Source organism: Myiozetetes cayanensis, unplaced genomic scaffold (genome assembly GCF_022539395.1).
Source record: "Myiozetetes cayanensis isolate MyiCay16 unplaced genomic scaffold, myiCay2020 scf16, whole genome shotgun sequence".
In the NCBI taxonomy this organism is placed as follows: domain Eukaryota; kingdom Metazoa; phylum Chordata; class Aves; order Passeriformes; family Tyrannidae; genus Myiozetetes; species Myiozetetes cayanensis.
Genome location: NW_026087270.1, coordinates 2,786,186 through 2,807,194, shown reverse-complemented (window position 1 = coordinate 2,807,194; position 21,009 = coordinate 2,786,186). Strand labels below are relative to the sequence as shown.

General features: G+C 38.4%; 1 protein-coding gene across 1 annotated transcript in view; it reads right to left on the bottom strand.

The window, feature by feature from the left end:
- The window catches only part of VAT1L (vesicle amine transport 1 like), a 54,967-nt gene that overhangs the window by 15,882 nt on the left and 18,076 nt on the right, over positions 1–21,009 (bottom strand). The window contains exons 4-7 of the mRNA XM_050311412.1: positions 19,126–19,268; positions 16,055–16,158; positions 15,183–15,238; positions 13,304–13,498 (exon numbers count right to left, since the gene is read on the bottom strand). Of these exons, the coding sequence (XP_050167369.1) occupies positions 13,304–13,498; positions 15,183–15,238; positions 16,055–16,158; positions 19,126–19,268 (498 nt within the window). The remainder of the gene's footprint in view (positions 1–13,303; positions 13,499–15,182; positions 15,239–16,054; positions 16,159–19,125; positions 19,269–21,009) is intronic.

Here is a 21,009-nt window from a genome sequence, read left to right as displayed (position 1 = left end):
CAGCTTTTCACAGGGACCATCTACACATTTGCAGGACACTGCTTTAAGACAGAGGAATTTTTAATGTGACACCATATTCCCAGTTGCCTCTGAGCTTCGAGGTGTTCCAAGTCAATCCATGTTTTATCTCTGCCTCTGGGCAAACGGGCCCAAACATTGTCACCTGGGGGTGGGGGGATCCCAACAAAACAGCTTGCAAGGTGTTAGGGAATTCTCAAACACCCTTCCAACCACACCAAAACTTCAGTGTACAGGCTACTACAATTCTTAGCGTTCAGGGTCAAACAATGTAAGAACATTTTGCCAGAAAGCTCAGAGTGCCCATTCTAGGTGCTGTTTCTTTTATAGTCTCCAACCAGCAGCCCTTGCCATCTCAGAAGCTGGAGAGCTGTGGAGATGAAACCCTGTTCTGACCTCATATGATGCAGATCTACACACCCCATTTGGGTTTGTGTCTGTGTGCATAAGTAATTTGTACCATCACTTTTCTGCTGCTACAGTGGAAAAAAAAAAAAAAAAAAGCTATTCAGTTTTAGTTGTATGTGCAGACCAAAAGCCCTTCCAAGTACCTTAAGGATATGACAAAACCAAAACCCCATGTGCAGTTATTTTCTTGCTCTTTCCCAAGCTTTCATCAACATTTCTTTATTCAAGTTTCTGTTTACTGACAACAAAAGAGTTTATTTTATATAAAGGAGATTTTTTTTTGGTGTGTATACCTCTCTAGGGAGGATTTGCTTTGTTTCAGGAAGCTGCAAAACTACAGAAAACTTTCCAAAATGAAGGTCCTTTTTTTATGTCTATGAAGAAGAAATTGTGCTTTACTACAGAACCACTATTCCAAACCATGGGAACTAAACTTAGTGATTAAAAAATACAACAAATATTCAGTCTCCCAGATGGTAAAGAGGTAATCAGTAAAAAGCCTTGACAGTCTAATTTCCAAAGTCTGAGAAGCTTAATATACAAATCCACCTACTAGGATCAGATTACCAGAACACATTAATATTGTGTCTTCGAAAAATATCTCCATGTCCTTTTGTAATAATGGTTTATCTTCAATAAAATCTATTCTCATTGAGGAAAGAAATTATGTAAATTTCTGAAACTCATCAAGGTAAATACCAAAGGTCTCTAAAGATATCAATGACAAAATACTTTCATTTCTTGTGTAATTTTTTTTGTTTTGTTTCAGAAATTAGTGCCATGAGGATTGCAAATCTAATTATTCGTAAGTCATCACAGTATTTCTTGATTATGCAAAAAGCTAAGTCAGATCTTACCATTGGGTGCCACTCTGTAAGTTCATTAAAATTATATTTAAACAAAAGCAAAACCCACTGTCATATTAAACTGTAATACAGTTGTAATATTAGAATGTATGATTCATGCTTAGCCTCAGTTTGAGCTACATCACTTTACAGCAAGATTGAAATCATTCATCTAGGCAAGAGGAAAGGTATTTGAATTTATCTTTTTCACTAGCTGACAGTTTGACAATATATATTGCAGCCCTATTTGCTTTATTACTTAATATTTCTCCTGGCACTGTTAAAAAATGTCTCATTCTAAGCCTATATTAAAGATCTTAACTTCACGTTAGCATTGTACCAGCGTGATTGCTATAAAATTGATTTAGTTTACAGCAAGTTTAATGCTCATGTGTGAGCACTCATTCAGCTCAGCATTACATTTTATCGACCCAAATCAAACCACGATGTAACTGGTACCGAGGAGCCAAAGCACAACTGTCCATGTGATAAAATATCCCTGATGCAGCCAAGGCAGTTTCTAATCTAATTCAATTAAACCTGCATGTGTAGAGACACCCGATCCACCCCCCCCAGCATGTACACTGGCTACAGAAATACAGGAGAATAGGCAAGATCTTCATTAACACACATTTTTCTAGCTCTAGGCCAAGGTAGGTTTAACTTGGAATTATGCTGGATGTTTCCTTTAAATTGAAGGAAAAGACAGAGTACTGTGTTACTGCTCCTGAAAGAGTTCAAAGGTTACGCTCTCCTTGCTGAGGAAAGTTTAAGATATTAAAGATATTTTAGAGCCAGGATATAACCACAGCATGGAGAAGAAAAAAACCTCAGGTTCTTCTCAAGGTTCTAGGTATTTGGTGGTGGTCAGGAATTAACTTTTACACAACCTTTATTCTACTAAACTAAATGCAAATTTAAACAAATATTTGCAGCTGTCTGTGATGTGTGAGGCTTTATTTCTTATAGATGCAGCCTAAATTTCCAGATGTGTGAAAGCACCACCTCCAAACCCTGACCTTGATACTCAAACTACCACCTTTGGTACAATCAAAACTCCAGGAAATCAGCTGCTCATTTGAAACTCCTCAATTACATTGCTTCCTTTTAGTATTGTTTTCTCGAAGTCAGTCATTGTAACAGAGATTTTCCCTACAAAATACCCTTGTGTTCAATCGTTCCCAGCAGGTTAATATATATAGGAACCTTTTAGTATCAACAATGCATCTGCTTTGCTGCCTCGGTGTAAATTTATATCATTATCTGTAATGAGCAACAATATCATTACTAAACTGCAATACCACATAAAACTCTCAATTATCACATTAAATTTGGATTATGTTATGCTAAGAGATATTTTTATGCCCAAGAGTAATTTTACTTTTAAAACTCATCTGTGTTTAAAGTGACTGAAAATAATATATGAGCCATTTTCATTAGGTGAGAACAATTATCTTGATTAATGATTGTTATGCACTAAAATAAGGTGTTATTTTGAGAAAATCATGGCATTTTGTTCAGGATAAAATTATGAAAATTATGAAAACCAGAAAAGCCACCCTGCTTCCAACTAGAGTTCTTGACTGTACTTAGAAAAGAAGTTAATCATATTATGCATTAATGGTGTAAAATGCTATAATATCCTAATGCTTTAAGACTTTAAAAATCACATGACAGGGAATAAAGGCAATCTAGTAACCTAATTAGACTACTAGTATGAAAGAAAAAATAAATAGAACTAACCTAGGAGATTATTTTTGTGCTACTGCTCAAGAGATTTCCAAAATTTCTACCAGTCTGCCAAAATTAGTCATCATGATTAGGTGCTGAGAGATAAACTTGGTTTTGCTGATGGAACTTATAATTTCCTTTTCCTTTGGCTGTTGTTCCATAGATACACCAACAAACAGATTCCAGAAGAGCTAGAATGTTAGAAACCTTAGAAAGGCATTTCTATGACCAAAAAGGCCAATTTAATTTCATTTATTTACAGAGTTCAGTATCTACTAACATCTAAACATCCCTCTACTGCAGCTAAAAGCTCATGTCAACGTTTTCTCTTCATAGGCCAGGCACCCAAAATCCCCTGAAGTAGAAAAACGTGAGCTAGAATTTACAGCACCTGCTGGTGTTTCTCACCACACTAACACAGCACTCTCTGAAAGCATCTTATTTCCTTCTGCTCTATTAACCTTTCTGCTCACTGCCAGTCATGGAAAAAGGGCATGGGGTGATGTCACCAATACAGCACCATTTAGACAAAACGGACCCTTCAAATTTAAATGTCTACAGATACTTTCATTATTCTCATCTCCCACTGCCTTTTGATTCTTTTCAGTGACTTCCTAAGGACTTCTTAGTGCTTTCCAGGCATTAATTAATTAATGAAGTAATAGATTCATATATTTATATATTTATATATTCTTATGTATAATAATTACATATATATATACACATATGCATATTATTTAGCCAGAAACACAAACAAAATAAGTAGTCTGATTTTTTAGTAAATCAAGTGGCCAAAACCTCATCCAAAATCATCAGCAATCTCTTCCCAGTCTGAAAATGAGAAGGTTTCAAAGGCAGGAGGAACCCAAATTATTTGTATTCTCTATTGTGCCAGACATATAAGGATGGCCTCTCTCATCTCTCCCAACATCACCAAGTAGACTTCATTACTTCTCTCTCTTTTTTTAAATCCTTAGCATCTGTGAAAACAGGTCAGTCTTTAATTTGAATTAAGACCAAAAAAAGTTTCTGAGAGAATTAAATCATGAGGAACTGTTAACACAAACCTCATATTTCTCCTTCATGCTCCCTGGAGAGAAAAGCTGAATTTCTCACTGTAGCAGTCCCTGCCAGCTCCACTTTACTGACCAAGACCTTTCTTCCCAAACCAGTCAACTCATTAACAAAGAAGCGTGAGTGGAATTTTTTGACAGAGGGAAATCCTTGATTCCATTCACAGCCTCTGTGGCTCAAACTCCACACAGTAACAATGCACAGTACAAGAATGAAGCTGCATCTAAATGTGGCTTTGAAAACTTAGTTTCTAATGTTCTCCCTTTAGTACCTGCTACTTTTGTCTAGTGAGTTTCATTCACAGGATCCAATAATTATTGCTGAGTGACAGAAAACAGTCGTTGTTCTAAATCTTTAGAATTCCTTGTCAGTTAGGGGTACTACCAACTCTGTGGAATGGGAGACACAGTAAACTTTCTGTTAGAGTTCATTTAAAGGTATTTCTGCTGGTGGGTGCAATGTATTGGCATATATTTCATCCATATGCAAGTCTGGGAGAAGGCAGGTGAATGTTTCCTTGCATTATCAGGTAGAAATTAAAAGGAACGGATTGAAGCATGCTTGGATCAAGGGTACAAAAGCAAATAGCTTTTATTCTCTAATACTTCATGATGAGTGTAGAAAATGTTACAGAATAGGGAAATGACTCCATCAAACCCTGTTTTCCTGACTCCATGACACAGACAGTAAAAATGAAGTGGAAAACAACTGTGCTAGAGACATTATTCAAGATAATCAAAGAAGAAATATACTCTGTCTTCTGGAGTTATGCACACAGGTTGGTGATTTTAAAGGTGTCATGGGTGTCTACAGCAAAGCTTTCCCTACCTAGGTCTCCATCTCTTTGTAGGAGAACAGTATCACCACATCAGTTCAATACATAAGGCATGTGTGCCAATTTATTACTTAGAAGCCAGCTAATATATTTCAGAAAGCTGACTATTCCTGTAAAATACTGCTTCTTCCCAGTAATTTATCAGCAGCTTGCTCAATGTAACAGGTTTGTCCCTATTTTATTAAAAAATGGCAGAGCAGTTTTCCCCATATCCAACCTCCTGTTGCTAATTTAATCAACTGGAAGCATGTGACTAGTTTCTCTTCAAAAATACATACTTTTTCTTGAGAGGAACCTATCAATGCTTCCCGTATTACTCTCCTGCCTTTTTTCCCAAGCCCTCACATTATCCTTTAGGAACCAAGTCTACATATTATTTTCCTTTGGCCTGCAGTTCCAGAAAGCTCTTATCCCTGTGGCACACAAGGGCAGACAGAAAAGACAGCCTGCCCTGACCCAGAAACAAGTATCATGACTCACCACTGCACTTTCAACCTCCAGCATCTCATGCCTTCCAGAATGTATTTTCTGCCTGTGTATCTCCATAACTAATTAATTCTTAGCAGAGTGCTTACTAAGTAGATGAGAAAAGTGCTGTAGCTGCAGGCTGTATTTATGTTAATTGAGAGGTTTAGTCTCACACTAGTCAGCCTCTAACCTTTGTGACAGCAACATCTGAATCAATGTTCATCAGAAATATTGCCAAAATACTTTTCCATGTTTGCCACTTCATTCCAAAACATGAAAATACAGTTCCCCCGAAAATAAACAGCTTAGTGACCTTGGTAGAACGCACACCACTCTGAGACCAGAGCTCAAGATCACAAAGGCTCTGAGATGCTGACACACAGCCCAGGGCCTTGTCTGTGAGGGATCAGAATTAGAAATAAAGAGATTTTCAGGCTGATCCATGATCTTTGTACTACCATGTTGCACAGCCTCGGGCAAGTGATGATATCCACCATCTCTTTAGTTATTTACCTACTAAATGGGTATTACAGCACAAATATTCTCAGTGTGCATAAAGGAACATTCTGAAGATTCAAGATGGCAAAATTGTTTAAACACAGGTATTCAACTGGTAGGCTAGACAAAGCAAGCTACATTTTAGAAGCAGCAAAACAAAGTAATAGAAAGCACAGAGCTGGAATAAATTAGTAGTTTAATTAAATTCTGTTCATGTAGCTTGAATTTCACACAGTGTTTATGAATAATTTATAGCAATTGAAAAGAATTGACTTCTGCTTACATACTTAACAAGTGAAGTCTAAATTTCCTAAAACAGTTCATTTACCCAACCTGATTTTGTGGCAATCACAGCTAATGTCATGTATCTGGGGCCTTATTATGGAGCCAAGGTGCCTCTGTAGAAGTCTTGTCTTGCTTCTTTCTCAGGCTTTTGATAAAATCATAATCATGTTACATTGCCATCAACAGGGTGTGATTCCAAAATGACCACTGGGTTATGCCATCACTCCCTGATAGTGGAAGGAAGGGTAGAATAAATTATGAAGTAACATGAAGTCCTGTTAAACAGCATTAAATGGGGAAGAAGTGCAAATGAAATTACATAAGCACTTCATAGGAACATAGTAATTCATGTAAGAGCAGTGAGGATCCCGTAATCAGGTATACACAGTGTTTTAGAGGGAAAAAAACCCAGTTAATCTCCAGTACTTTCAAGATATGTTTTATTAATCTAAGCATATAGAACCAAAATTGTTTTGAGTTTTAATTAGTATTTACTTCATATATGCATCTTGGGAAAAATTCTGTGTCAAGTCTAAATTAAGAATCCCCCTACTCATGGCTCAGTTTTCAGTCATTTAGAACTTGTTTTCATTACATTTAATGCTAGTGAGGTAAAATTCCAGTGAAATAGCTTTCCCCTTACTCTGAGGCTAGAGAAGAGAAGGCTTTGAGGGCTGCAGGAAGGATGGAGAAGGACTTTGTTCAAGGGCACAGGGAATGGCTTTTCACTGACCAAGGGCAGGGTCAGATGGGACACTGAAAAGAAATTCTTCTCTGTGAGGGTGGGCAGGCCCTGGCACAGGTTGCCCAGGGAAGCTGTGGCTGCCCCATCCCTGGAAGTGTCCAAGGCCAGGTTGGATGGGGCTTGGAGCAACTTGGGCTAGAGGATGGTGTCTCTGCCCATGGCTAGGGACTGGAACTGGATGGTGTTAAGGGCCATGATTCTATGATTCCCAAATTTGAAAGATATTTTGGCCTCTGTGCATAATTTGACTGTGAGCACAGAAGCAAGCTGCCCTGAATTATTGAGGTTTTGCTTCTCAGCCTTCTTTCCCCACATCTCTGTTTTCAAACCTGTTGCATCAGTAAGACACAGTTCCTTGCATTTCTGCATGCTTTGATACCTGCACGAAGCTTGTGTCAAACCTGTGTTGGACCTGTTTGTATACAAAGAAACAGCAGTGATGTACAGATAAAACATTTACATTTACTTTGAACTACAGGTATTTATTTTGTACAGTCAGAGGGAACAGAATCCGCACACAGGAAGAACAAAGAGAGTTATAAGGCAGCATCACAGGGCAGTGTATCTGCAGAGCTAATCCCTGTACATCAGGAAAGCTGTTCAAGAAGAACTCCAAAAGAATTTGTTCTGTCAAAGAAATAATCACAGCACCAAACCAAGCAGAGGCTGCTCTGTAAGGCAGAGGAGCAATAACAGCACAGACACACCGGCACGCTCAGGGGAGGTTCCACAGAGTGACTTACAGTTCCCTCTCTCGACACCATAATACTGCAAAGTAAATTGTTTTAAGCTTCAGAAAAAATGAATCTTTTATTTCAGGGTGGGTGATTACTTTGGTTATAAATGTACTTCCACTTTTATCACAGTGCTCTGTTATTTTGAATACCCTGAAGAACAAATGCAGGTTCTAAATGCTATAGAAGTCCTTGGCTTCAAAAAAAGGCACAGTTTGTTCTGCTGGAGAATGGCTTCATCAAGCAGAAAAGACAAAAACCTTCACACGCTATTATAGTATAACTTTAAAAATAAAAATAGACCCGAGATGGCATTTAGTATTCCTAATAAGGTACCAGCCTGAGCTGATATTATTAGATTGCCCTCTTTCTATGTTAAAAGTAACTAATGGGTCAATTTTCCTCTCTGTCTCACCATGGTGATACATGACAGGCTTTTTGCCCTGAAGCCAAGATCAGAGAAAGGCATAAATAGCTTTTGATGAAATTAAAGTCTCTGCTTTAGGGGGCTCACTGTTATTATTCTGCTATCATGGGTTTGAGCTCTCCCGTCCCCCCTGCCTCAAATAATGATACTGTTGATATCTAAAAGCCTGCACTGAGATGGTAATTTATATGAGAGGATGAGTTCAGTGGAAAAACACAGGTTTACAGTACCTGACTCATTTGAAGCCACTGAGCAGTGCTAAACCCAGACATATTGTGATTGCCTTGCCCTCCCCAAAACCTGCAATAAATTCTGTACAGAAAGTGTTCCTTCATCCAGTCCTCATCACTGGACTGCAACTCAGTAAGGCTGAGATCTTAATGGCAGGTTTCTACTCTTTTCCTTTGCATGCTGATCACACCGGTAGCTAACCAAGAGAGCACAAAGGATGTGAGAACAGCAACCCAGGAGAAAACGTTAAAGGAAATTTTTGTACCAGCAGGTATTCTCTAATGTCACTATAATGTGATTAGGTGCACTGCATTCCTTTAGCTTTAGGTTCTTAAACACAGCTTGGGCTTCCTTACCAATTTACTACAGAGAAAAACTCTGGCTTCAAGAGCAGGAAATCTCACTTATATAAAAATTGTACTTACAGCCAGACCTGCAACATCTCTCACAATTATTCAGCCAAAAATAGCCAGCGACTGATTGTGCAGTGATCATTACAAACTAAATTAAGGTGCAGGGCTCTTTCCATTTCTGTGTTCTACGCACTGACCACTGTGCACAGTCATTAGAGTTCTCTGATACTCATATCAAGATCTGTAAGAGTATTTAGTGCCTTGATTCCACTGACTTCAATCACAGCTGAGGGCCATGGTGTATTCCTGGATCTGGGCTACAGTTGTTGCATCAATATCCACTAAGTGAGGTGTTGCTAAAGATATTATTGCATTATCACTCCAAAACAACAACACAGAGTGATGTTCAGTGCCTACTATAACGTACCAGCCAATTGTTGATATTTTATCAGATTATCCTCTTACTTTTTAAGAGTAAGTAACAACTTTGTTCCACAGGTTTCAGTATCTTCATCACTCTTTCTGGCCCTAAGGCAGTACAAGTCTTTGATATCATTATTACTATCTAACTGCACTCCATTAAATCATTTGAGAGACAAGAATGCAGTGGTACACAACACAGACCTGGAGTCAGGATGTTTTTTCCATAATCTCACTGGTCATCCATATGCACAAAAAGGCACAAAACTGAAGAGTCCTTTTAGAAACAAGCAGTTTAGGGGGAGGGAAAGCTGCCTCAGATATTTTGACAACATGGACCATGAGTGGCACTTTCTGTGCAAGAACTTTTGGGGTCTGTTTCACACATTCACTGCTGCCTTTAACTGCTGTAAATCACCAAAGAAGGTGCATATAACTTGTGTCAATAACCTATTCTACCTTGAGTAGGCATTTTCTTTTGCAACTATAAAGACATGAAAAAAACCAAAGAATTTTAATAGAACAGTGCAATGTGCACATTTTTATTCAGCAAACTAGATTTTTTTTGAGAACCTTCAGTTTTCATCCTGCTCACTGATCTCGAATTGTCTACTGTGTAAAGCCAAAGACTTACAGACCCTCAGGAGAATAATAGTGTATAAATGTGCTATAAATTAATCAAAATGAAGTCAAGTGACTAACTGCAAATTAAGGATTAGACAAGTAGTCACTGACAAAGAAAAAAACCACAAAGCTCAACAAATATTCACTGAATACTAATTCTGTTTTAAACTCTACTATTTGTAATGAAATGCCATCTTACCAGACAATCAGCTTTCTACTCCAGAACAGCATTTTAAGCATGCACCATCCACAAATCATCTCATCTTTTAAACACTTGAATGCATAAACAAATAGTTGCAAAACAGCAAGACATCTCACCAGCAGCTAATTTATTGTATGACTTCACTCATCTCATGATGAATAATTCCCAAGTTGGATTTCCATTTTAAAGTATCTATGGTTTTTATTACTGTCTCTTAGTTAAATCCTTCTTACTTTCACACAATAAAATGGTTCTAATTGCCTACTTGAGAAAAGACTTGACTTTACTAGGATTTATGGATGTAAATTTCTGATTAAAATTACCCTTCCCAAACAAACACCAACAGCTAACACAGCAATACAGAGAGTTTTGTTCCACAGCAGCAGTCAAGAGTCTAGACTCTGACTTCCCTTGTGTCTGTAATAATCTGAAGAAATACACTGATTCTCTGAAGAAAACTGAGTTACTTCTAAGTTTCTTTCTTCAGCCAATTGGTAAATTCATTTAAGCAGCCTGTACTGAAGAGGCAGGGCAATCCTTATCCTAAAACAAGGGCCAGTGAAAATAGGAAGGATTCCACACACTTCATGGCCTTTGGATGCAGCCCTAAAGCAGAGAAATAAGAACACTGGGAGGGATTATATCCTAATTAGAATAATCTCGTGGACACTCAGGCAAACCTTCATGATTCAACAGGAACAGTTATCAAGCTAAGCCCATCTAATAATTTCTGAACACTGCTATCTTTAATATTATTTGACAATCAACAAGACATCACATAACATAGACTACGATAGAAAAATGGGAATCCATAACTTTCTCTAAATCCTGTGTTACTGCCACTCGAAACACTTTAAAATGGAAAATCTCACTGCAATTACGATATTCTCTAATCAGTATGTTCTTTTAAATTCAAACTGTGGGCTCCTGCAGAAAGTATTAAGAAATAAATCCTGTTCAAGGAACGATACTTGGCTTTTAGAACAAAGAAATATTTCTTTTACACAATTCATGGAGACCTATTAAAACACAAAGCCTTTCTCTGGCTGTTCACACAAGCACTAGAACATAAAGCCCTCAATTTTGGGGTTATCATGCAAGGAAGCAGTCCTATAGCAACCAGCCTTGAGCAGCAAAGGGGAACACCAGCACAGATAGAACTCATTGTCTCCTAAGACTGCAAAGGTGCTTTTCAGCCCTGACACATGAATGGCAACTGAAACAGGCCTGAAAAGATCAGTACTTGTACTTTAATACAGCTTTGAAAGGAAACCAGGTGTCTTCCATGTTGGCTTTAGAGAGTCTGCATTAATTTGTGAATTGATTTGCACAATGGAATACATGAAAACAAATGCAGATGCAGAGTGAATAAAGCCAGCCGAAGGGATATGTTGGGGATGTGCCTTTCATACAGAGATCAAAAATTTCATGTGATAATATATTCAGGTATTTAACATAAAACATTTGGAAAGGTGTCCCACGGTCGAGGCTCCTCTGCGAATTTTCCTTGAAATATTTTCATTCTAAATGTCTCTTACTGTTCATTTCATAGCAGATCTTCTAGGCAGAGGACAAATGGATTCTCCCATGAGCCTCTGGAGAAGGTAATATTCTTCCACAGAAAACTATTCAATCCTTCATTTTCAAATGCCATCTAGGCAGTCCACCTTTCTGCCCCTCTCTAGCTAAACACTTATCCTCGATGCTCTTTTGGGTCAGGAAGTTTCCTGGGGAAACCTCAAAGGTAACAACTGGTCATACACTGGTTCAGTGACAATCAGTCAAATGTCAAACTCTGAAGGGGAGAGATGTTAGAGCTATGGAGTTAAAAATAAAAACCACTCAAAATGGAACAAAAACACACACCAACCTTTCTTCAGTCTGGTTCCATTTAGTCCTCAGCTATGACACATTTTCTGTATATCATATTAACTTAAGAGTCAGCCCTAAGTTATTTTTATACCTGCAAAAATATCCTCCAAATGATAATGCCCTGAATGAGTAATATTTCACCAACACTTTGCAACTGAATAAGCAGCTCTTGCACTACTGTATCCCTGAAGATACCAGCCAGACATTTCCTTTGTGAATTCCCAGACAGCTCATGGGAAGCGAGCAGGCGTGACAAATGAGCTGGAGTTTTCTAGACTGTGCTTTACAACAGATGTATTTACACATTTCACAATCTACTGGTAGGGCTGGTGCATGCTACTGCCAAATGTTAGATGAAATGTTATCAAACAGAAGTCCCCGACAAATTCCCATCACGTTGATTATTCAGATCAGCCTACCATATGTAATTTTTCATGTTATGTCCTCAGTCAAGATTTTTAAGTTATTGTTACTGTTTTAATTACCCTTTTTTTAATCAGCAATACATGAAAAGTACGTATTTTACATGAAGAAAGAAACTGCAGAATGCCTGTCTAGAGACTTGTGCCACTTAAATTTTTAAATGGCTTCATAAGCTTATTTAATAATTAACTTAAAAAATACCCCACATCAAAAACATAAATCTCACAAAATTTTGTTGCAGCACCTTCTGAACAGCAAAATACAATGGATGCAGACACAATCCACATTCAGCAGAGCTATTACAGATGATGCATCTTAAGTGATGTGTCAGGCTCAGTGCACTTCCCAAACACATAAACCACAAATATCAATCTGGTGGTGGTATATAACCATGTTTTGTTTTGTTTTGTTTTTTTTTTTATATGATAATGTCTGTTCACACCTCCAAAAATACTTCTGTCTCTTTATCAGCATCTTAAATATAAAAGTCTAGGAAATGCTGCTTTGGACAGGGGGCTTATAATCTGTCCAGGCTGTGAGCACATTGGCTACTTTACGTGTCTTTAAGGAGAGCTGAGCAATTAGAAGGAAAGAAAAGAAAGAAAGAAACAAGAAAATATCCACAGTCCACAATTTTAACTTACTTTAAAAGTGAGTTATGATTTGATTGTCTTTGATACACTTCCAACAACCTCCTGAAAGCCTGCAAGCTCCCAAGGTTTGCTAGCCCAACTATGGCACTGAAGCTAAAGCTTATGTATTAAAAGCTGCTTTGAGGAAAAGATCTAAGTTGTTTTCAATTTTAATGTATGCATTTCACACTGCACTTGTTAGTCACACGTTTCATGCACCTAGGAAACAGAGATGATTTTCTAAGACTGAAAAAACCACATTTATTATTAGTATTTTCAACAGATATATTTAGTGGAGAAACGTGTGGATAACTCTGGATCCTGGAGTTTCTGAATATCAGGGGCTCTGCAGACAACTTATGCACAAATAAAAAGCTGCATACATTAGTAACTACAGAACATGTTTCAATTGGATTTTACACCTAAAAGCACATATTTTTCACAAGTTTCAAAATGGGAGAAGAAATTCTGCTCCTACCTCTTCCAAAGCCCATAATGAATCAACCACAGGCTTGATCTTCTTGGTGTTATATAGATTTAGGAGTTTGTCCATCACACCCTTGATCAGGCCACCTCGATTCTGTTTGAAAAGTAGATTCAACAGGGAAAATCCAGCAATGACTTTGTTCTCCTCATACAGCTTGATAGGATTGACTTTCTCAACCTGCCACCACTGGAAACCAATAAACAACAGTATGGTTAGAAAAACATTTTTCACAGGAAAGTTCACAAGAAAACTGTCTGGGCAGGTGCGATTTAAACGACTCATCTGTCAGATCTGGAGCAACAGCCAAGAGAAGCAGTAAAAATCTGAATTAAGGATGAAGCAAAAAAAAATTATGCAACTGACTGACATGTAGAAATAAAACACAAACTTGTGTTTCCTGAGGTCAGGGTGTCAGAAGGATGGTGAACAGATCTGGGGTTAGGATGTGAGTCAGGTAGCAACAAGTTCGGACCTCCCTTCTTCTGCTATCCATTGTCATCTCAAGACAGCCACTCAAGCTGCCCAAACATTCACAGGCAACTCTTGACTATTACTCTTCTTTCAAAACCAAGGGAACCAGACACTGCTTATCAGTTCCCAGTTACTTTACACCCATTATTTTGTTTGTGATACTTGAGCAAACCTCATAATATCTAATGAAAGCATTTTATCTCATTTAGCTCAAGAGTATCACTGAGACTGAGATGCCACTTACTTGCAAATTTTATTTGAATGGGTAAATTTTTAATTATAATTTTCATACAATTTTGATGAGTTAATTTTGCAGTATAATTACATAAAGAAACTAGTTATACTTTCATATATTTTATATGCTTTTTAAATTAATTCAATTTCTTCATATTTATTCAGTCAATAAATACCAGTACTATCTGAAAACCATTTCAGATGGTAGCCTACAAATTATATGCATCTGGATATCCTGACATTAACATTAAAAAGGCTGCATTGCAAAGATTATCTTTAGTTCATAGACACATAACAATAATAAGGATCATCCCACTACAACCAATAAGAAAATGTAGGAGGTAAAGAACAGCTCCTTGCTACAGTCTCTGATTTATCTTGTTTTCAACTACACAGAGAGTTTTGAAGCCAATTCCTCCTGGGAAGGAGCTGTTGCTGGAAGCTGTAAGTGAGCTCTTGGCAGAAGGATCATATGACAGATCTTCAGACAAGACTTTTCCCCCTGTTTTTCTTGTATAAAGGAATCACTTTCACTCCTGAATAACTTATTTCTCGCCAGCAGTTTGTTTGATATATTTGTCCCCTTTTTGATCTCTAGGATTTCTGTGCACATTTTTGTAGTTAGCTGAAGAAAAAAAAAAAACATTTGAACTTTGAATTTCTTAGCATCATCAATTAGGAAACAAATGCCACATCATCATCTCTTGGATGTCACTTGAAATGAACATGGAGAACTAAAAAATGCATTTCTGTAATGAAACCAACTTCTGAAAAGCTGGAAATGACTGGACACAGGCCCCATCTTGAGATATATTTCCTTTAATTCAGTGCACTGTCATGGGAGTGTCTTCAGATATGAGCAATCTACAGGGTACAGTTACTGATATCCATGGAAATGATATTCTGCCATAAGTAGATAAATAATGCAGCCTAAACTTATCTGTATAACAGATCTGTGTCTGATAACTAACAATTTCAATATGCACTGCACACAGATCCAATTGCTGTCTAGCTGTCCTGTCAAGCGAAAACACGGCACAAAAACACTCTCTTCAGCATCAGTGTAACAACTCAGTAGAGATAAATGAAAATGCTAAAGATGAAAATGCTACAGAAAAGACTGAAGTTGGAGGACAGAGCAGAATCACAGTGCTGGGACACTTACTGATTTCGCAAAACTGAAGAAGCTTTTTGTCTCCCCAGTAACCATGTTAGATGAACCTGCAAAAGATGAGTGCATTCACACACTACTTATTACATGCTCAAAACAGACCCTTTTATTATATATTTCCATGATTCATATTTAGGAAGAAAAAGAGCCCAGGTTTAAAAGGAATAAGTAGAAATCCTTATACTTCAGGAATAATTAACAAAGAGGCCAAGGTGGCTGAGCCCTACAAGTTTATAGGAATCTCAAGATGACACTGACAATCTACCAATCCTCCCAAAGGCAGGGACAATGCTGTCCCCTCCAACAGCAGCTTGTCCTGCTTTACCCACACACAGTGGTGCAGCCTGGCAGAATTGCAGGGAAAACGTGTCTACTCCATATGTGGAACAGTCCACTAACAGGAATGAAAATCTGAACAGAAGCCTGGGCTTGAATTCCTCAAAGTCATGTCAAATAGAACCAATAGTATTCTCCCTGAAATTCAGCCTCCCCTCCCACAAAAACTACACTGCAGTTCCCTTGGCCACACAATGATTCCTCTGGTGTGTGCAATGAGACCCAAACCTTCTCCCACACTTCTCCTCTATCACCCAACGATGTTTTAACAAGCTGAAACATTACGTTCAGTTTCACTTCTGGATTTACATTTTTAAACTTTTTTTAAAAGACTTTCTTTGTATTGCCTGTTGTTTCTCAGTAACTTAGTCCATGCTCAGATTCACTAAAATCCTTGCATGGAAATGGTCAAACTGAGAAAGCATAACGTGCCAGTCACCAGTTCTGGAAGGAGTGCCATGGATGACTCCAAGCTTTGCAAAGCTTTAGTTCTGAAATACGTCCTGTATTCAGGATGTATTTCCACTCACCATATAAAATGTAAGTCCCAAGTGGTTTGAGAAGGCTGAGGCCTTTCCCAGTATTTTCTCCACAAAGACAGTCCAAAACAATATCTACTCCATCTGTTGAGATTCTAAAAGAGAAAGGAAAAAAAAAAAAAAAAATCTTAATTTGCAATAAGATCCACAGGGCTGGTCAGCCAGAGTGATACAGGCTGGTTGTAAACATCACACCAGCATTTTCCAGGTACTTTAGAAAGGACTCTGAGGCTGAGACTTGGACTACACAAAAACTTTACGCTCATCAAAAGACATTTCCAGCTCATTCAGGGGTGGAATGCAGGTTTGTCAGGCAAGGCAATCTCTTAGGGTCAGAAGAGTGGGAAACCACCTTGTTCCTCCTTTTTGAGGGTTTTCAGCAAAATTATGTTATAAAAAAACAGGTGATAGATATAAAGTTCATTTTTGAGTGAATGCAAGTATCAGAGGATGTTATTTTTTTCCAATGAATATCATAGAGTAAAGGTATATTTTTCTTATACACATATTCTGATATTTTTCTGATTTTGTAAGGAAACAGATCTTATCCCAGTATTCAGGCAAACTGACTGTAAAGTTATTTAAAGAACCTTGTATTTCAGACTCTATATCAAATAGATGCCAGTAAAGAGTTAAATTAAAGAGAAGTCACCAAGGGCTAGAAATCCTCAGGCCATACTAAAGAAAGTAGAAAATATTTATACTCTTTCAATAAACAGTTGGCATATTTATAACTTCCCAGCAACTTTGTGAATGCAATGTCAATATGATGCCAGCTAAAAAAAATATGCCCAAATTTCCTGATTTAGGGGAAAGAGGTAGAGCTTTATGGCTTGTAATGCATCCTCAAAAAATGAAGGTGAGGCTCAGACATCCACTGGTTACAAAGACCAATATAATTGAGCAACTTCACACCTTGGTAGTGCTGTTATATGTGGGGCAATAAACTGTTCCAGTTCAGGCCACTGGATGAGCCTTCAGTGGAAAAGAATAAAAAATTTACAATCAAACAGCTTTCGGTGGCTTCCCCAGCTGAACTGATTCCCCATCTCTTAGGAACAGTTTCACATTCATATCATCTCTGATGAGTCTTTTTGTTTGTACATTTGTTCATCTGTTCGGAGTTTGGGGGTTGGGTTTTGGTTTGGTTGTTTTTTTGTTTTGTTTGGGGTTTTTTTGGGTTTTGTTCTTGTTGTTTTGGGTTTTGGGATTTTTTTGGTGGTTTTTTTGTTTGTTTGATTGTTTGTTTGTTTTACTTTTCTCCTTAATGAAAGCCTTCCCCTGGAATATATCAGTCACCTGCAACAAAGAGGGTTCTTACCACTATCCTTTCTCCACCAGAGGTCCACCCTTTTCTGCTCACAGGCTTTTAAGAAAGGATCACTTTAGCAGAGCAGAGTGTACAGCTGATATCCACCAGAGCAAACAACTACACCACTCCCTCGCTGCCTCTGCTGAAGGACAGTTTGTTGTAACAGCGATCCCAGAACTACCACTGTACTTTTATTAAAAATCTTTTCATTTTCACTTTGAAAAGGCACAGATCTGAGCAACAAATCAGAGTAGTGGCATATTCTACAGGGTGCCACTCCTGTCTCGCAATCAGGACTATTTACTGTGCTAATATTACACAACTCTACACCAGGAAAGAAGCACCAACCAGCTTGCTGCATTTATGTTTTGCCTTTTGTAGCCACTGGTTCTCTGCCTCACTGGCCCATTGCAAGGTGAAAAGGTATGTGAAAATGCAAGACCACCAAAAAGGATTTTAACAGACTTAACAGAGCAGAATTTCACCCACCCCTTGGTAGCCAGGTCTTTTGATTTCAGCAGTTGTGACCTGTTACACGGTCAGGGGTGATGTCAGGGAACTGTCCCTAAAAGAACTGCCCTGCTGAAGGGCAGAAGCAGCCCCAGGTTGGTTATCTGCAACCAAAGTTCTCAGAACCTAAAGGGACTTTATCCACTTCCTAAGCACCAATTTCTATTGTATCTGCTCCCCCACCACACACCCAGATCAAATCTTGTGCTGCCCCAGCCCAGAGATAGGATTGAGGTTGGTGCTGAACTCTGATTAATGTTTGCAAGTGTTCTCTCTCGGTTGTTTGTCAGGTGGGGATTGCTAGAATTCAGCCTTCATCTCACTACAGCAATTCTCCAGGGGCACCAAAACACTCAGGTTATGTGTACTTCCCCAAGAGAAAGGTTATCAAAATACTGCTACAATTCTTCTGAGCTCTAAGGAAATGGCAGAGGTGTCATCTGCTTGACAAATCCCATCTTTTTTTGGGTGAAAATTCCCATATGGAAATTTTTTTCTTCAATATAAAACGTCCTTTGTGATGGATAATTTCAAACATTCTCTTCAGCCCTTGGGAGTGCTCCAGAAACAGTAGCAGGACACCCTGATTTCTCCTGCAACACCAGCCTGGGTTTCCCACAGCTCAGACAGAAGTTCTGCCACCTGCATCAACATCAATATCTAAAAACAATCAGACAAATTGGAAAACAAAGTATTTGAAAGCACACAAACAGAAACACACATGATGGCTTCAAAAGGCAACAGGATGATTTTAATCAGAACGCAAACAAACAAAATCTAAGGATCTGAAACTAAAGCACACATCATGTGCTCCAATATCAATCCCTGGCAGAGGATAAAAACCCAGGCAGATAGAAACACAGCAGAGAACTCCAAAACCTGGATACCTTACAAATCCACTGAAAACATCTTATTTGGTGCATTGCAGTGAGCAAGTACAGATGCAAATGAAGGCAAAGCACATCCTTTTGTTAAGACTTTTAGTATTTTTCACATAATTTACTCTGCTTACAACAGATGTCCAAGTAGAAACACGGACTAAAAAAGCTTATGTTGCTTCTAAAGAAATAGGGAGATGCTTGCTCTCTTGTCCCTAGTGGCCAGATGGAATATCTGGAATAAACTACAGCTCCCAAAATCACAAAATGTAATCTCTTCCCATAAATATGATCAGCCTGGTGCCTTTTGTAGTATTTTACCAGATAATACACAGACCTTACTCAGGAAAAGACAAGATTACCTTTTTACTTCTTGAACATAGTCTGCATTTCTGTCAAACAGGTGAGTTACTGAGTTTTTGATTGCTTCATGTTTGAAAGATGAAGCTGTTCCAAAAACAGTAACATTGGGAATGGTTGAACAGAGCTGAGCAACAGCTTGACCCTGCAAACACATTATTATGTTAGTTCACTGACATGGAAATTGGTTGACAGACTTTGTAGCTGCCAATTCACTCATGACACAGCAAAAACCGAGACCAAACATGTGCAAGGACTTCCCAAACTAGTTTCTTTCCAGTGAAATGCAGTTCAGCCACAGGAAAGAGACACTTAAATCACAAAGATACTCTGAAGACAAAGCAACTGCAGGGATAAAAGTCATTTAATGTATCAAAAAATGTATTGGAAAAATATTTTCTTACGGTTTCAGGAGGAGACAGCAAGTTGCTGTAAGAAATGCTGCACAGTAAAAACCCTTTGTGTTAGCTGTTGTTAATAACAATAATTATTACTGGTTATTCAAAATGCAGGAATAGCTTTGAGTCCCACCAACAGGTCTGCTTAGGCCAGTGCCTCTGCCTCAAAACTGATCACCAGGGACTAAAACGGCCTAGAGCACATCCAGGAAAATCTTTCTCCTGGCATATCCCTCCTGGTCTGACCAGGAACCTGCTGGGGTCCAGCAGATGCTACATCAGCATTTATGTGGGACTTCAAGTTTCCAGCTTTGGGCTCTGCATTTTAACCTCTAATTTCATGAGGCTGAGAGAAGAAGGGGAGGAAGCAGTGCCTAACAGCTGAGCCACCTAGATTTCAAAAACAGATCCCAACAGGTCATCTTTATACAGCCCCTGCTTTTGTTTTACTGTTAACACACTAACAGTAGGAAGACAGACTTTTGGTAGCCACATCCTATCTCTTCTTGTAACCCCATTATTCCACTGGAGCTTGCACAGTTACATGGATATGCCCAGAAGGGAAAAAAAAAATGGCACTGTCATTCTGAAAACAATGTCTGATGGAATTCATCAGATTCTTACTTATATTTACAGTCAAAAGATTGTAATTTGCAAACTACATGCATGACTAATAAAATCACCCACGGACAAACACATTTCTGTTTACTCCGAGCAGAAACACTGATTATTACTTGTACATACCAGTAATTAGACTTGGGTTTTTATTTACTGTAGAATAATTAGCTAACCCTGAACACCCTGGGGGCCTTGGCATCCTCACACATACTGCTGAATGTAACTGCTAGTGACAATCCTCCAAGCTGAACACCACAAGAGAGGCCAGCGTTATTCAGATGTGGTGGCATCCAGGAGTTTCAGACTGGTTTCCTGGCTTAGTCAGCAAACACATACACAGCAGGGCACAGCCTAAGTGATCCTTCAGATGGGTACCAACAGACACAAGGAAGAGAGCAAGAGAAGGGATCCATTCTCTTTCCTATTTTATAGATGAGGAATGGAATACCACAGCAGATTTGTCCAACAGCTCAGAGAAACTCAGAGCAGGACCCAGGTAGGAATGCTGATTCCTGGCATGGTAACCCAACACCAAACTAAAATGCCCTTTTCTTTTTAAAATCATCCACTTTTTTCCTGGTTTGCAACCCTTAATCTCTTAAAAATCATAGGAAAATCCATTCCTAAGGGGCCTCATCTCACAACATGTCTTTGGGGAGCAGAAAATGTTTCACTCTTTTCATACTTCATTTCTCTATTACTTACCATGTCGTTCTAAATCCCTCCCAGATTTTAGCCTCCACAAATAATGTAACATAAAATTACAAGAAAAAAACCTGGATTTTGTATGTGTCCTTTTCTCGGTCATTTTCACTAGTAATTCTGTTTTCCCACTTTCTGTGTCTCCCAGAAACCCATCACCCACAGTGA